The sequence below is a fragment of the Elgaria multicarinata genome, chromosome 1 (genome assembly GCF_023053635.1).
Source record: "Elgaria multicarinata webbii isolate HBS135686 ecotype San Diego chromosome 1, rElgMul1.1.pri, whole genome shotgun sequence".
NCBI classification, from domain to species: domain Eukaryota; kingdom Metazoa; phylum Chordata; class Lepidosauria; order Squamata; family Anguidae; genus Elgaria; species Elgaria multicarinata.
The window spans coordinates 9101992-9118697 of NC_086171.1; the positions used below are offsets into that span (position 1 = coordinate 9101992).

The window sequence follows — 16706 nt, forward strand, 5'->3', positions numbered from 1 at the left end:
CTCGCGGGTAAGCCGCATAGCCGGGAAAAGCCACGGAACAGGCTAGACCTTCTGCGTAGGGTGACCATATGAAAAGGAGGACAGGGCTCCTGTATCTTTAACAGTTGTAGAGCAAAGGGATTTTCAGCAGGTGTCATTTGTATGCAGACAGCATCTGGTGAAATTACCTTTTCATAGCAATAGTTAAAGGTGCAGGTACCCTCCTTTCTTTTGTATCTGGTCAAGAGGGCAGGACTCCTGCAGCTTTAACTCTTATGATGAGGACAAAATTTCACCAGCTGCTACATGCATTCAAATGACACTTGCTGAAATTTCCTTTTCTATACAACTTTAAAGATACAGGAGCCCTGTCCTCCTTTTAATATGGTCACCCTACTTCTGCGGCCCCGGCCTCAGCCAAAATACTGGGCCAAAAGCGGTGCCGGTTATCCCAGGCCAAGGGAGGTTGACCCCAGGCTGACCCCGGGATCCCCTGTGTGTCATCTTGATGCACAGGGGTGAGCCCAGGTATCAGCCCCAGCTAAACCCTCATCTAGCAAAGGCCTAAGTTACTCTCTCTCTCTCTCTCTCTCTCTGTGTGTGCTTGTGTGTGTATGTAACGGGTGCAGAATATCAGGCCCAAGGGGCCATATGTGGCCCTCCAGATTTCTCCAGAGAACCTTGCCCTATTCCCTTGGCTCACACCCTTTCTCCCGACATCTGATCATTCGGTGCAGTTGGTTTTTGTGCAGTCCCACCTCCCCATTTTAAAGGTTTACCTGCCCCTCCTAAGGCTTAGGTCAGATCTACTCCAAGCAAGATATAGCACTATGAAAGTGGTATGAAAGCCGTATATAAGAGGCAGGAGCCACACGACTGCTTTATAGCGGTATTGAAGTGCGCTGACAACTGTTGGGGCCCATTGACACATTCCATATACCGCTTTCATACCACTTTCACAGCGTTATATCTTGCTTGGTGTAGATCTGGCCTTAGTTACTGTCAGTAAGAGCTTTAAGCTAAACTATCCTGATCAGGGTTTTTGTTTGTTTTTCATTTTTAGGATCGCCGCCACCACTCGCAATGCAGCTCCCGAGAGCTTCGGCAGAATGGAATTTGGCCCTTGAACTGAAAGCGGAACTGCACCCGTGGCAGGTAAGTATATGGAACTAAAGTTCCCGTGCGCAGGTGTTTACATTTCTTTCTCAGAGCCTCCCTCCAGTTCCCCGGTTCTCAAACACTTCTGCTCCTAAGGTACCTGCTGTTTCATTGGTGTGCTCATTGATCTCCCTTAAGCAATCGCTCTCATTTTTCTTCCACTCCATAAAGAAATCACATTCTGGACGAGATTGTGCAAGACCCTAGAAAAAGAGGGAGAAGAATAGCTTGGATGCATGGGTACGATCTCAAGTTCTCTCTGCACACGCGCACAAATCTGTATTTGATTTCTGTGCAATTAAAATCACAAACATTCTCCGTTGCATTGATGTCATAAAAGACAATACATCAAGGGGGCTAATAGTTGTGTGTGTGTGTTTTAACGATATATTTCTTTTCTTTCTTCCCCTCTGTTCACCACGTATGACTTCGATATCCTTTTCACTACAGTATCAACTATTATCCAATTATCAACAAGAAGATAGCATTGCACAGTTATTCTGGGATTTCATTAAGGTGCTCTTGTAAACATGCAATCAGAACCCAAGAATCTAATATAAAGTTGTCTTTGTTTTGCGTGATGACTTGCGCTTGTATTTTGACATCCCATAGACTAGAGATGAACAAACCTTTCAGTCTCAAGAGAGGGAATGATGCTGGCTTGTGGGTTGGGAGTCATGTGTACACATGTACTCTCTCTCTCTGTGTCAGCTAGACCTACCTTTTGTTCTGGGAGAGAGGAGGGGAGACCTCGCATTGGGATTAACTAGCTACAGTTATCCATGCTCTGATAACCTCTCGTTTGGATTACTGCAATGCGTTATACGTGGGGCTGCCTTTGAAAATGGTCCGGAAACTTCAACTGGTACAAAACAGGGCAGCACAGGGACTGGCCAACGAGACCACATCACACCAGTCCTTTTACAACTTCATTGGCTGCCAGTCCAGGTCCGGGCCCGATTCAAAGTGCTGGTATAAACATTTAAAGCCCTAAACGGCTTGGGGCCAGGCTATCTGAAGGAACGCCTCCTCCCGTATGTACCTGCCTGGACCCTAAGGTCATCCTCAGGGGTCCTTCTCCATGAGCCCCTGCCAAAGGAAGTGAGGCAGGTGGCTACCAGGAGGAGGACCTTCTCTGCTGTGGCACCCCGGCTGTGGAATGAGCTCCCTAAGGAGGTTCGCTTGGCACCTACATTATATGCTTTTAGACGCCTTTTTATTCTCCCAGCATTTTAACAGTCTATAAAAAATTTTAACTTGGTGTTTTAAATTTGTAATTTTGCATTGCTGCTGTTTTTATCTGGTTGAGCTTTTATATTGTATTTTATATTATGGTTTTATACTGTTGTTTTATATTTTGAATGTTTTTTAATTTTTGTGAACTGCCCAGAGAGCTCTGGCTATTGGGCGGTATAGAAATGTAATTAATTAATAAATAAATAAATAAATCTCGCCCCCATTTACACGTAAGGCGCGATGACCTCAGGAAGAGAGGCGTCGCGCCCGCCATTTTTTAATTTTTAAAAGGGGAGGAGTGCATGAACGCTTGTGCGCTGAAGGTAGGTGCTTTTTTAAATTTCATTTCATTTCCCCACTCCCCCCACCCTATCCCTGATTGGCACAGCACCTGTGTCCCGTGCGTGGCTCGCGGATCCGCGCGAGTAATCGCACAGAGAGGGGTCAAGCTGAGGAAACAGGCCAGACATTCCGTGGTCTCAGGCTCAGCCAAGGACCACGGGAAAAAAGGCCCGAAGGGGAGGGCTATATCCCAGGACAAGGGAGGGATGATCCCTCACTGATCCCGGGATCCCCTGTGCATCATGTGGACACACAGGGATGATCCCAGGGTTCACCCTGGGATATAGCCTGGTCTAGCTAAGGCCTCTCTCTCTCACACACACCCCTATGCACACACACATATGTACACATTATGGATATACAAATCTGTCAGTGTTGGTTTCATTTGCTTCTCATTTTTCCAATCATAAATTAAGTCACCTCTAATCCTAAATTTGGTTTATCCCAAACTTTGAGGGTTGTTTTTTTAAAAAAAAAAAATGCATGAAAACTCAGAAGCATTTTTCTGCACATTTCTCCTGATACATGCATTTTAAGTACAGTGTTTGCAATCATTCCCCCACCCCCAATAAAATGCATGGTTAGTGTTATTTTCCCTAATGTGTGCACGTGCGCACGCGTTTCGTGATTGGAGAACTCCATCGTGAAATTCTGAAAACTGCGAATTTTGAAGGATAACCAAGGGCTCATCTACACCAAGCAGGATATTGCACTATGAAAGTGGTTTTAAAGCAGTATATAAAAGGCAGGAACCACACTACTGCTTTATAGCGGTATTGAAGTGCACTGACAACTGTTGGGGCCAAGAACACATACAATATACCGATTTCATAGTGTTATATATCCTGCTTGGGGTAGCTGTGTCCTGGGCCCCAACAGTTGTCAGTGCACTTCAGTACCACTATAAAGCAGTCATGTAGATCCTGCAGTGCACTTCAATACAGCTATAAAGCAGTCGTGTGGCTCCTGCCTTTTGTATACCGCTTTCATACCACTTTCATAGTGGAATATCCTGCTTTGTGTGGATGAGCCCCGAGTTTCAGTTTGCACAGTGGTTCAAAGGTATTAATTTAGGCAACTTTGCATTAAAATGCTAACTGAACTAATTCCTCCCTCATCCCTAATACACATGCACACATTTCCAGCAATCCTTGTGCAAGGTTTTGACTAGGGGTGTGCACACACACCCCAATCCGCTTCATGGCCCGATCCAGAAAATCCGGATCGGGCCCGATCCTCTTCGCGTCGCTCCACCCGTCTCCCGCTCCGCTCTGCGGAGTGAGATCCGGCTTCGCCGCCGTCACTATATGGACGGCGGTGGCGGCGCAAGATAAGCCACCCACCCACCCCACCTCCTTACCTTCCTCCGTTGCGGGTTTCAATTGAGGCCCCAGTTGAAGCCGGAAGAGGCCTTGGCCTTCACTTCCGGCTTCAACCGGGGCCTCAATTGAAGCCCGCGACGGAGGAAGGTAAGCGTCCCTCCTCCCTGCTCCCTTACCTGGCGCCGGCGCTGCCGCATGGATGGCGCCGGCGGCGGTGCCAGGTAGACCAGGCCCCTGCCCCCTTACCTTCCTCCGTTGCGGGCTTCAATTGAGGCCCCGGTTGAAGCCGGACTTCCGGCTTCAACCGGGGCCTCAATTGAAGCCGGCGACGGAGGAAGGTAAGTGTCCTTCCTCCCTGCTCCCTTACCTGGTGCTGCTGCTGCCACTGCCACATGAATGGCGGCGCCGGCAGCACCAGATTAGTCCCCCTCCCCCCCGACTTACCTGCAGGCAAAGCTCCGGATTGAGGCAATCCTCTTCGCCTCAATCCGCAGCCCCCCCCCGACTCTCTTCGCCTCCGCCTTTTCCGGAGGCAAATTAGGCCGCCTCGCTCCTGCTTCTCTGAACCGAAGAGAAGCGGAGCACATCCCTAGTTTTGACCCTCATCCTGATTCTTTCCTTGTTGCTCCCAGCAGTGGGGAAAGAGGGAGCTGTATCAGGATCTCAGGGGGCAGGGAATGAAGTGTACGGCCAGTGGGGGGGGCAATTTGGCAGTGGTGGCTGGTTCGAGGCAACCCTGGAGAGTCACATAAATGCCAGCAGGGCAGGGTACAAACCTGGGCAAATATTTCAAAAACTGGGCAAATATTTCAAAAACTGGGCAAATAAAGCATCAGCAAGGCAATCTCCATCAATCCCAGTTTTGGACTTGCTGGCATCCTGTGTTCAACACTAATGTAGCCACCAAACTGGGACTCAGAGACCATATAGAGAACACATGATGTGTGAACTCATTTCCAAAAGTCACGGATATCTCGCTCCTTGTAGCCTCTGCTCTTTGTTCCTTGTTCTCCTCCCTATTCATGGCAGAATGTCACATCCCATTGATTCGTTCTCTTTCTAGTGGGTGGGGGATAAACCCAGAGAGATCAAAACATGGTGAAATCGACCCGCTGAACAGGTGGAGGGCTTTACGCTACTCAGCTTGTTTCCACACCAGAGGGATAAATATTCAGCAAGATTTCAACATCTCATTATTGCAGCTCTATTTGGGTCATGCAGAGGGCAGAAGACAATAATTCTAGTGAGTGTGTCTCCCCCATACACGTTCGTATGGCTCAATACCAGCCTTTACTGAGGTGAAGTTTTGGAATACAGTTCCAACCACCTCCAGTCAGCATGGGGAATACTGGCTGGATGATGAGCATTGCCCAACACATCTGGAGGATCTCATGTTGGGGAAAGCTGTTCTACCCTATAGCATGACTTAGGGCTTAGCTAGTGGGCTTTAACCTGGGGTGAACCCCGGGATCATCCCTGTGCATCCACATGATGCACAGGTGATCCCGGGATCAGGGAGGGATGTTCTCTCCCTTGCTCCAAGATCTCGTCCTACACTTTGGCCCTAGTTTTTCCACAGTCCCGGGCTGAGCCCAAGACTGCAGAACATGTGGCCTGCTGCCACAGGGTGGCCCATTGCCACAGGTTGACTCAGCTCCACGCAATTCCTCACACGGAGCCGGGAGCCGCACATGAGGCACAGCGCTCCTCAGGGGGGAACGGGAATTTAAATTATTGTTTAAAAAAACACACTTTGTGCACTCCTTCCTCTTTAAAAATTAAAAAAATTGGCTGGTGCGACACCTCTCCTGCTGAGGTCATCACGTGTCACGTGTAGACAGAGGGGGGATCTCGTGATAAACACATTGCGGGATCTTCCCTCCTCCATCGTGGGATTAAAAGGTAGGCCTAGCTAAGGCCTTAGAGGTCTGCAGCCAAATATTTATTATTATTATTATTATTATTATTATTATTATTATTATTATTACCATATTTCTTCAATTTTAAGACACACTTTTTTCCCCATATAAACATCTTTAAAAATGGGGTGCGTCTTAGAATCGCAGGCGTGTCTTAGGATTTTTTTTCTTTCTGTTGGTGGTACTGAAATTACTGTGTGTCTTATAATTGATGGCGTCTTACAATTGAAGAAGTACAGTATTATATTATATTTATTTGTATCCCGCCTTTTGCCCAATGCTGGGCCTCAAGGCGGCCTTACAAAGTTTAAAACATACATTTTGGGGGGGCGGGGGGAAGCAAAACCATAAACGTTGTTTATGAGAGGCTCAGAGTGTGGCAACGAGGGATAGGGCCTTTTCGGTGGTGGCCTCCAGACTGTGGAACGATCTCCCCGACGAGGCTCGCCTGGCACCAATGCTGCTATCTTTCCGGCGCCAGGTTAAGACTTTCCTCTTTGCCCAGGCATATGGTGGCACATCTTAATCACCCACGTGTTTAGTTTTTAACGGTTTTTAATGCTTTATGTGTGTATGTTCTGTGTTTTAGAATTTTAAATTTTGTATACTTGTTTTTATCTCAATTTTAGAATTTCTGTAAACCGCCCAGAGAGCCCTGGCTATGGGAGCGGCATATGTGTAATAAATAAATAAATAAATAAATAAATAAATAAATAAATATACACAACAAAATTATAAGACATTAACATAGATGGAGGGCCAGATTATTCTCTAATTAGTAGGTCTTCTATTACTACTGTGACTCCTGGACCATCTCTTGCCTCCATTCCTCTGGCTTTCTTCCAACCCTCCTGCCTAAGGACTCTGTGGTTCCCTTGACCTGATCCTTTTTACCACCCACCCCCTCTCTGTGAAAAGCCTTGCATGTAGGAAAAATAGGATGTCAAGGAGAAGGCCAAGCTAATTTAGTTTTCCAAAGTTCTTTGAATTCTATCTTGAAACTTGTTTTGACTCGAGTCCCTATCAGACTGCGATTTTTGAGAGGGGCGGTGTCCTTCCCCCCCTCCTTTTTTTCTTTTCGCATGAAAATCCATGTGTATTTTTGTGCATATTTTTTGTGCGTATTTTGTGCATGCACCAATTGTGCACATCTTTGAAATGTATGCATTCTTCCCCCCTTGGTTAAAGTGTATTTGTGTGCATTAAAATAAAAAAAGCTGTGCGTTTTTAAAAAATGTACGCATGCTGTCAAATGCGTTTGGTTTTGGTCTGCAAATCATGTTGCAAGCTCACAAATGAACAGAGCCCAACTCCAGATGGTGTCCAAGTCCATGTTTGGTCCAGAGGGTGAAAACTGGGTAAATCATGATCACAAATGAACTGAAATGCATTCTTCATACATCCCTACCCTAGCTAGAATCATAGAATCATAGAATAGCAGAGTTGGAAGGGGCCTACAAGGCCATCGAGTCCAACCCCCTGCTCAATGCAGGAATCCACCCTAAAGCATCCCTGACAGATGGTTGTCCAGCTACCTCTTGAAGGCCTCGAGTGTGGGAGAGCCCACAACCTCCCTAGGTAATTGGTTCCAATTGTCGTACTGCTCTAACAGTCAGGAAGTTTTTCCTGATGCCCAGCTGGAATCTGGCTTCTTTTAACTTGAGCCCGTTATTCCATGTCCTGCACGCTGGGAGTATCGAGAAGAGATCCTGGCCCTGGCTTTCTACATACAGGGAGGCAGGACTTTTTCTTCCTTTCTGTGTATTTGGACCTGTCAAACATGCAATCTGAGGTGTTGGAGCCCAGGAAAATCAGGACTGTTTGCTTCCGTTGCACAAATAAATTGGGCTGAATGGTTGGATGCTAATCAAACTGTGCCAGAGCACAGCTCTAACTGGTACCTGTCTGTCTGCCAACAGATGACCAATTCCTTCATGTAGAGCAGTGAGAATCTAGTGTCAGACAAAGATGCAGAGCTGAAAATCAAAACCTCTGCTGTCTACTGCTAACATATACGTCAGTTTCCTGCCCCTTGCATGAAGCCGGGAGGTCAAGAGCTACCCATTCCCTTGTTTTCCCTCACCCACCCCTTCTCCACGTTGAAACCTAAACAACGATGAAACAAGATAGGCACACATTTAACAGTTCTGCGGGTCACGCAACTGCTTTGCCATTTCAATGCGCGCGCACGTATGCGGTGATTGAAAATCAAACGTCTCCATGTCTGAAGGGCTCATTTGCATTCCCTTCGGTCATATTCACGATCTCCTCCTCTGCTGCTGCTTAGTCCCTGACGCCTGTTTTTCAGCGGTGTTTACAAAGGGGTCAGAAGGCCTCCAAAATGTTCCAAAGCTGGGATGGATGGGTGGTGTCAAAAGATAAGAGAAACGAAGGAACTGCAGCAACACGTTGCAGTGTGGTGGGTGTTCTGGTTCAGGGTCCATTTTCAGGATACTTCATTGGCTCCCAATTCACTCCAGAATCCAATATAAACTTCTCCTGTTGACCTTCAAAGCTTTTCATGGTCTAGCTCCTGCCTATCTCTCCTCTCTCATCTCACACTATTCCCCCGCTCGTGCTCTCCGCTCCTCTGATGCCATGCTTCTCGCCTGCCCAAGGGCCTCTACTTCCCTTACTCGGCTTCGTCCTTTTTCTTCTGCTGCCCCTTACGCCTGGAACGCTCTTCCAGAACACTTGAGAACTACAAACTCAATCACAGCTTTTAAAACTCAGCTAAAAACTTTTCTTTTCCCTATAGCTTTTAAATATTGAGTTTGTTCTGACTCTATACTGTTAGCTTCACCCTACCCGGTGCCTGTTTACACTTCCCTGTGCCTGTTTGCATTCTCTTTCCCTCCTTATTGTTTACTACAACTTTATTAGATTGTAAGCCTATGCGGCAGGGTCTTGCTATTTACTGTGTATAATCTGTACAGCACCATGTACATTGATGGTGCTATATAAATAAATAAATAAATAAATAATAATAATAATAATAATAATAATAATAATAATGCTGTGGACTTATTGGGTTGTTTGGGGAGGATTTCCCCCCTCACTGGAGTCTTGTGCAGGCCAATAGATGATTCACACCTTTATTTTTAAACATGCCTCTCGTGATCTAATCAGCTGCAGCCCAAGTTGGGGGGAAGCTATCATCATCATCATCATCATCATCATCATCATCATCATCTCAATTTATGAGTCACCCTATAGTCGAGTGACTTCCAGGACAAAAGCAAAAACAATACAAACAGTAATAAAAACAACAACTACAAAAACAAGTATTATTTTAAAAAGCAGCAGCCAAACTCAGCATTAAAAAGAGATAAATAAGCAAAAGCCTGAAAACACAGTCCATAATTTTAATATGCAGCATTACCCATATTAAAAAATAAAGCCAGCAGCGGGGAGGCTACAAAGATCATTGCCCAGCACTGGAAAGACAGCTGAGTCGGTCCCAGGCAGACCTCCAGAGAGGGCGTTCCACAATCTGAGGGCTACCACAGAAAAGGCATCAAATCTCAGTGTGTGGGGCAGAGGGATGTAAAAGTAATGAATATATTAGGGATGTCTGTCACTGGTAGGGTGACCCTGGCCTTAGCTAGACCTAAGGTTTATCCCTGGATCGTCCAGGGGTCAAACCTGTTCATCTAGGTGACACACAGGGGATCCAGTGCTCAGGCAGGGGCGAACCCTGGATGATCCCAGGATAAACCTTAGGTCTAGCTGTGGCCCCTATGCAAAGGAAGACAGGGCTCCTGTATCTTTAACAGTTGTATAGAAGAGGGAATTTTAGTAGGTGTCATTTGTATGCATACAGCACCTGGCGAAATTCCCTCTTCATCACCACAGTTTAATCTGCAGGAGCCCTGCCCTCTTGACCAGATACAAAAGAGGGTAGGGCTCCTGCAGTTTTAGCTGTTGTGATGAGGAGGGGATTTCAACAGGTGCTGCATGCCTACAAATGACACCTGCTGAAATTCCCTTTTCAATACAACTGTTAAAGATACAGGAGCCCTGTCCTCCTTTTCATATTGTTAGATCAATGTTCTTCACCCAGGGACGAGATCCAAACAGCCACTAAGCATGACTCCACACTTCCAGCGACAGGGGGTTCAAAAGCGCTTTATTGAAAAGCAGCAGTTTCTGCAGCCGAAACTCTCCCCACAGCCTGAGTTCGATCCCAGCGGAAGCTGGTTTCAGGCAGCTGGCTCGGGTCGACTCAGCCTTCCATCCTCCCGAGGTCGGTAAAATGAGTACCCAGCTAGCTGGGGGAAAGGTAATAATGGTCGGGGAAGGCAACGGCAAACCACCCCGCTATAAGGCCTGCCAAGAAAATGTCAGCGAAACCTGGTGTCCCTCCAAGAGTCAGCAATGACTCAGTGCTTGCAGAAGAGATTCCTTTCCTTTTTCCAATCAAGGTCTGGTCTCTTGAAGGCGAGCAGTCAGAGAAAGACATTGGGAATTCCGCACAGCATTTCAAGCCTGCAAAGGGCAGGGCTCAGTAGCAGCATGAGCCAATCAGAACGTAACACTGGGGCATAACTAATTTCTGTTAAACAATCCCCTTTGCTCTACTCTAAGCAAAGTTGCTGTAACCTAACCTCTGCTCTACTGTAAGCTAACTTTTGCACTGGAGCTGAGACTATGTTTTCATTAGATAAGACAGACACAAGGAGACATCCAAGGAGAATACTCAAGGAGACGCTCTTGCATACGTGATGCTTCGTTTGCTGCTTAATGGCTGCTTCATAGCTTCCTTTAGAAAAAGGAGGCACCTATGCTAACATTTCCCCCCTTTAAAGCAATTTAAAACTCAAGCTTGTTAGCTTCTTCTAGGTCATCTACGGCTAAGGCTTCATAATGCAAATACATTTGCTGGTTGATTACAGATTTTGCAAGATTTTCACAAGAGACAAATACAGGGAAGACAAAAAGCAGGAGGCACCTATGCTAACAATATGGTCACCCTAGTCACTGATAAACCTGCCCCTCTTTGGGTCAATGAATTCCTGTGAGCCAGGGATTTGTTCCTGAAATCCAATAACTTTTTTTGTGTGGGGAGAGGGGGACAGATTCCGTTAAAAGAAATGTGTGCCAATTTCTGCAAATTATGCCAATTTCAGCCTTAATTTGCACAAACTACGCAAATTACAGCTGCAATCCGCGTGATTTGTGAAAACTATGGCTGCAATTTGTGCAAATTGCTTTACACAAATTTAAAGGGGGGAAATTAAGTCAGATTGAGTCAGACCAGCTCTCAGGAAAGTGAGGCAAAGTCCAGGGAGTCAAGCTGACTAGGGTGACCCTAAGGAAAGGAGGACAGGGCTCCTGCATCTTTAACAGTTGAATAGAAAAGGGCATTTCAGCAGTTGTCATTTGTCCGCATGCAGCACCTGGTGAAATTCCCTCTTCATCACAAGAGTTAAAGCTGCAGGAGCCCTGCCCTCTTTTGTATCTGGTCACTCTAGCTAAAGAGGGCAGGGCTCCTCCAGTTTTAACTGTTGTGATGAAGAGGGAATTTCACCAGGTGCTGCATGCAGACAAAGGACACCTGCTGAAATGCCCTTTTGTATACAACTGTAAAAGATACAGGAGCCCTGTCCTCCTTTCCACAGGGTCACTCTAAAGCTGACTAAGGCCTTAGCTAGACCTTAGGATTATCCCAGGCAAATGGAGGGGGTCATCCCTGCCTGCTCCTGGTATACTCTGTGTGTCATTTGGATGCACAGGGCTGATCCCGGGACAATCCTGGGATATGGGCCTGGTCTAGCCATGGCCTATAGCTCAATGAACGTCACCCTCTGGGACGGATTCCTCCAACATTCCTAGAATATTGTCATGAATATAAAAATAAGGCAAGCTTGCAAAGGAGTCTACTTCTACAACCACCAGGAGGGTGTGGAAGACACATACACCCCAGGTGACAAAGCGACTCGGCCCCAGCAACAATGCCTTAAATTAGGGTGACCATATGAAAAGGAGGACAGGGCTCCTGTATCTTTAAGAGTTGCATAGAAAAGGGAATTTCAGCAGGTGTCATTTGTATATATGGAGAACCTGGTGAAATTCCCTCTTCATCACAACAGTTAAAGGTGCAGGAGCTATACTAGAGTGACCAGATACAAAAGAGGGCAGGGCACCTGCAGCTTTAACTGTTGTGAAGAAGAGGAAATTTCACCAGGTTCCCCATATATACAAATGACACCTGCTGAAATTCCCTTTTCAATACAACTGTTAAAGATACAGGAGCCCTGTCCTCCTTTTCATATGGTCAACCTACTTAAATGTAAATAGTTAACCAGACAGACAAGTAAACAATCTGTGCGAGATGCTAAGTATGATTCATTTATTTAGTTTATCCATCATCCGCTGGAGCTGACACAGGCACACAACAAGCCTGGTCAATACATGGATCGTAGACAGCCTGGCAGCCAACGTGCTCTGAGCCCTTCAAAGGAGGAACATGATGCTCATGCTATGCGCCTCACAGTCATGGTGCGGATCAGGACCTCCTTTTTAGCAGGTTATCCCACGTCTTGGCCACTAGGTACATCTACCTTCTCCATGGATTGGCGACACCCATCAGTACCCAGGAAAGAAGTAGAAACAATGTCCCAGTACTGCTATTTCTTGGAATGGTCCCCCATGGCTCACCTTCAACAATTCGTCGTTCGAGGGGTTCTGCCTACTCTCAGTGGTTGGCATGCAAAAGGTCTCATATTCAGTCTGTGGCTTCTCCAGGTAAGGCTAGGACTGGAAGAAGATCCCAACTGAAAACCTGCAGGCCCTGATCATCCTGGAGGGCAACCAGGATGATCAGGGGTCTGGAAACAAAGCCCTATGAAGAGAGACTGAAAGAACTGGGCATGTTTAGCCTGGAGAAGAGAAGATTGAGGGGAGACATGAGAGCACTCTTCAAGTACGTGAAAGGTTGTCACACAGAGGAGGGCCAGGATCTCTTCTCGATCCTCCCAGAGTGCAGGACACGGAATAACGGGCTCAAGTTAAAGGAAGCCAGATTCCATCTGGACATCAGGAAAAACTTCCTGACTGTTAGAGCAGTACGACAATGGAATCAGTTGCCTGGTGAGGTTGTGGCCTCTCCCACACTAGGGGACTTCAAGAGGCAGCTGGACAGCCATCTGTCAGGGATGCTTTAGGGTGGATTCCTGAATTGAGCAGGGGGCCTTGTAGGCCCCTTCCAGCTCTGCTATTCTATGATTCTATTATTCTAGGGCTGTCTTCTCATATGAGATGCTGTCCAAAACATCTGAGGACATTAGGTTGGGAGCCCTAAGTTGATAGGGGGGCATTGGGCGAGGAATATATATTCTGACAAAATGCAAACTGAAAATCAAAACTGAAAATCTGAGGCATCTTTGTTTGAATCTTTCCTTTGAAAGGTTATCGACGGAAACCACAGCTCCAGCAAAACGTCACACAACAATAGCAACGTTTGTCAAGGGGAAACTTTTGAACTCTGGCAGGACTCACACTTTGCTTTTGAAATTCACCTCTGAGGTGTACTCTGAACGAAGGGAATCTCCAGCTACTACAACAAAGTTTAACGCAATCTATCATGCCGAGCGCAATTTGCCTTACTGAATATTTTCATTACTTCGCTTCCCCGCGTCCCCTGCCCCCTCACGCTTAAATCCCTAAAATGTATTGGGAGGAAATTGAATTTAGGAAGACGACTGTAGATTTGAGTTCTTAGACGCTACATGGTTTGAGAATTTCTTTTCAAACTGCTACAGTGGAGTAGAGAATGTGTGCGGAATTTTCTCCCCAGATGCACATTTTGTCACTGTTTATTTTATTTTATGGATATTTCAAATATGCAGTCTGCATAAGACCTGGGAAAGGTGCCTTATAGTGAGTGAAACCATCACTCCATCTAAAACTCAGTGTTGCCAACACTGGACCTACGGGTGTGGAGGGGGCGATCCCGGACTTACCTGCTTCCGGGATCATCACACTCAGTCCACATGGAACGCGTGACATCACAGGTGTTGCGCCTGTCATGGCCGCCATTTTTTTTAAAGAGAAAGAGTTGAAGCACACTTGCGCTCCAGCGAAAATTAAGGTAAAAGAAAAAAGGGGGAAAGCCCACCCCCACTCCCCACCCCACACCCGAGGGCCTTGGGGGGAATCCACACATCTTACCGAGATCGCTTCTAAGCGACCCCAGTGTGGCGTGAAAGCGATTGTGTAACTGGCCTTTGGAAGAGCCGATGAAGAGATGTCCTTCCCCCCGCCGCCGCCGCCGCTGCCACTGCCACAACCCACAGACCTCCTCGCTGACCGGCGAGGAGAGCTCGGCTGAAGAAGGCGGGGTTGAGAGCGGAAGAAGCTCTCCACCCCGCCTTCTTCCCCCGAGCTCTCCATCCCAGCCGGCGAGGAGGTCTGCGGGTGGCAGCAGCAGCGGCGGCGGCGGCAAAGACGTCTCTTCATCAGCTCTTCCAAAGGCAAGTTACACGATCGCTTTCATGCCGCATTGGGGTCGCTTAGAAGCGATCTCGGTACGACATGCGGATTCCCCCTTGGACTCCCCTTGTCATAGCTCCTTCCCTCTGATTACCTCCGCTACTTATGGGGAAGAGGGAAGAAGCTGGGATGGGAGCTCACACCGCCTGTGGTCTTCAGGATCATCCCAGGACCGCAAGTAAAACCAGTTTAGCTGAAGTTTCCCCTGTGCATCATTTGGACACACAGGGGCCTTAGCTAGACCTAAGGTTTACCCCGGGATCGTCCCGAGGTCATCCCTGTTCATGTAAATGACACACAGGGGATCCCGGGAGCAGGCAGAGACGACCCCGGGACAATCCTGGGATAAACCTAAGGTCTAGCTAAGGCCAGGGATGATCCAGGGATGATCCCAAGGAAAATAGATGGTGTAGAATGGGCCAGTGAGCTATGGGAGCTCACAGGGTTTCAGATGGGAGTCTTTCCTGGAGAAGCTGGGGATTTGAACCCGGATGTAAATGCATGTAAAACGGGTGCTCTATCCGTAAGCTATAGGCCCCTCTCCTAAGCAGATGAGCAGATGGAGCTGTGTTGTACCAGTTAGAACATTGCTCCATCTATCTCAGTGCAGTCAACACTGGCTGGCAGCATCTCTCTAGGTTTTCAGACAGGAGTCTGTTTCCCAGCCCTACCTGGAGAAGACGGAGGTTGAAGCTGGGACTTTTTGCACACAAAACTGTGTTCCACCACGGACCCTTTCTCTATAAGCACTACTTTATAAACAAACCATTCAGGGATACCACTCCATTCTGACACACTGGCCACAGCTAGACCTAAGGTTTATCCTGGGATCATCCAGGGTTCGCCCCTGCCTGAGCACTGGATCCCCTGTGTGTCACCTAGATGAACAGGTTTAACCCCTGGACGATCCAGGGATAAACCTTAGGTCTAGCTATGGCCAAAGTTTATCAAGCCCTATTCCGTCATTATGTCAGAACAAGCCCTTAAGGTTGTGGGAAGGGGGTGCCATCGTCCCCAATTTGTTCCTCTTATCTCAAGTACTCCTGAAAAATAAAATTAGCAGCATAGTTTCATTCACGTAAAACATGCCCAATTATGCAGCCCAACTTGACAGCTGAAAAAGCCAGCCTGCCTCACACCTCTCTGCGCCTCTTCAGACCGATCAGCTCTGAAGAGAAAAGATTTGACTTCTCTCTGCACAAGCATCTGCTCCCGACAGAAGTGGGAAGAACTGTAAAAGCAAACAAAACGAAACAAAAAACTAGAGGCAAATCTTTCAGGCTGTTTACTTACAAGAGATGGCAAAGTCAACAAGAAGAAGAAGAAGACAACCCGGTAGTCCTGCGGATTTGGGGAGCTCATGTCGCGGACGTCGAAAAGGATCCCACTCGGAAAATTGCTCTCTCCTCTCCTCTCTGTCGGTGATCTGGAGCATCTGTCTTTTGGCACACAGACAGCCAAGAGTATTGGGGGGGGGGAGTGGGTGTATTGGGGGCGGAGGTAGAGACTCGATCTTATTAATAATCCGCCAGGCTGTGATTGATTTGTCTTCCACCTGTGCACTTGTGCTACATGCTCTGAGGAATCTGTCACTCGTTGCCGAAGAGAGATCGCGAGTCCCTCCAAAATCCTGATATGGCGAAGGGTAAGCAGCAGATCAGGATGGGTTACCTGCATCCATTCCACTCAGGGCAACCTGTACAAGGCATGTGCAGCAAACATAGAAATGAGGGGAGCTGTCTGTTCTGCAACAACAGGATTATTTGGAGTTATATTGTGAGCCATTGTGGTGTAGCGACTTGAGCAGTCTCCTTCCAGACTGGAGCTCCTCCAGATGTAGAATCATCGAAACACAGAATGGTGGGGTTGGAAGGGACCCATGGATCATCTAGTCCAACCCTCTGCAATGTGCCATCCATGAGTGGTGGCTGTTCAGACTTCAACTCCCATCGGTCGTAGCCAGCATGGCCAATGGTCAGGAATGCTAGGAGTTGTCACCCAAAACATCTGGAGAGCATCACACTGGGGGAAAGTGTAGGGTTTAAACTTTGGAGGTCTGCGTTCAAATCCTAATTGACCATAAATTTCACTGGATGATCTTTGGCTGGTCACCACCTTTCTCTCCATGGATGAAAGGGCTCTACTCACTGAATGTGACACCACCTGGTTGGAGGGCATTCCCCTCCCCTGACCCAACATAAAAAGGAGATGCAGACATTTGGGATAACGCAGACATTGGGGCGGGGGGAACCATGTG

The 16706-nt window shown here is 47.3% G+C and overlaps 1 protein-coding gene across 1 annotated transcript in view; it reads right to left on the reverse strand.

Annotated features, from left to right (window-relative positions):
- GHRHR (growth hormone releasing hormone receptor) overlaps positions 1-15811 on the reverse strand; it is a 101955-nt gene extending 86144 nt beyond the window's left edge. Inside the window, exons 1-2 of the mRNA XM_063147536.1 lie at positions 15743-15811; positions 1238-1340 (exon numbers count right to left, since the gene is read on the reverse strand). Coding sequence (XP_063003606.1) covers positions 1238-1340; positions 15743-15811 — 172 coding nt within the window. The remainder of the gene's footprint in view (positions 1-1237; positions 1341-15742) is intronic.
- Positions 15812-16706: the final 895 nt, after the last annotated feature.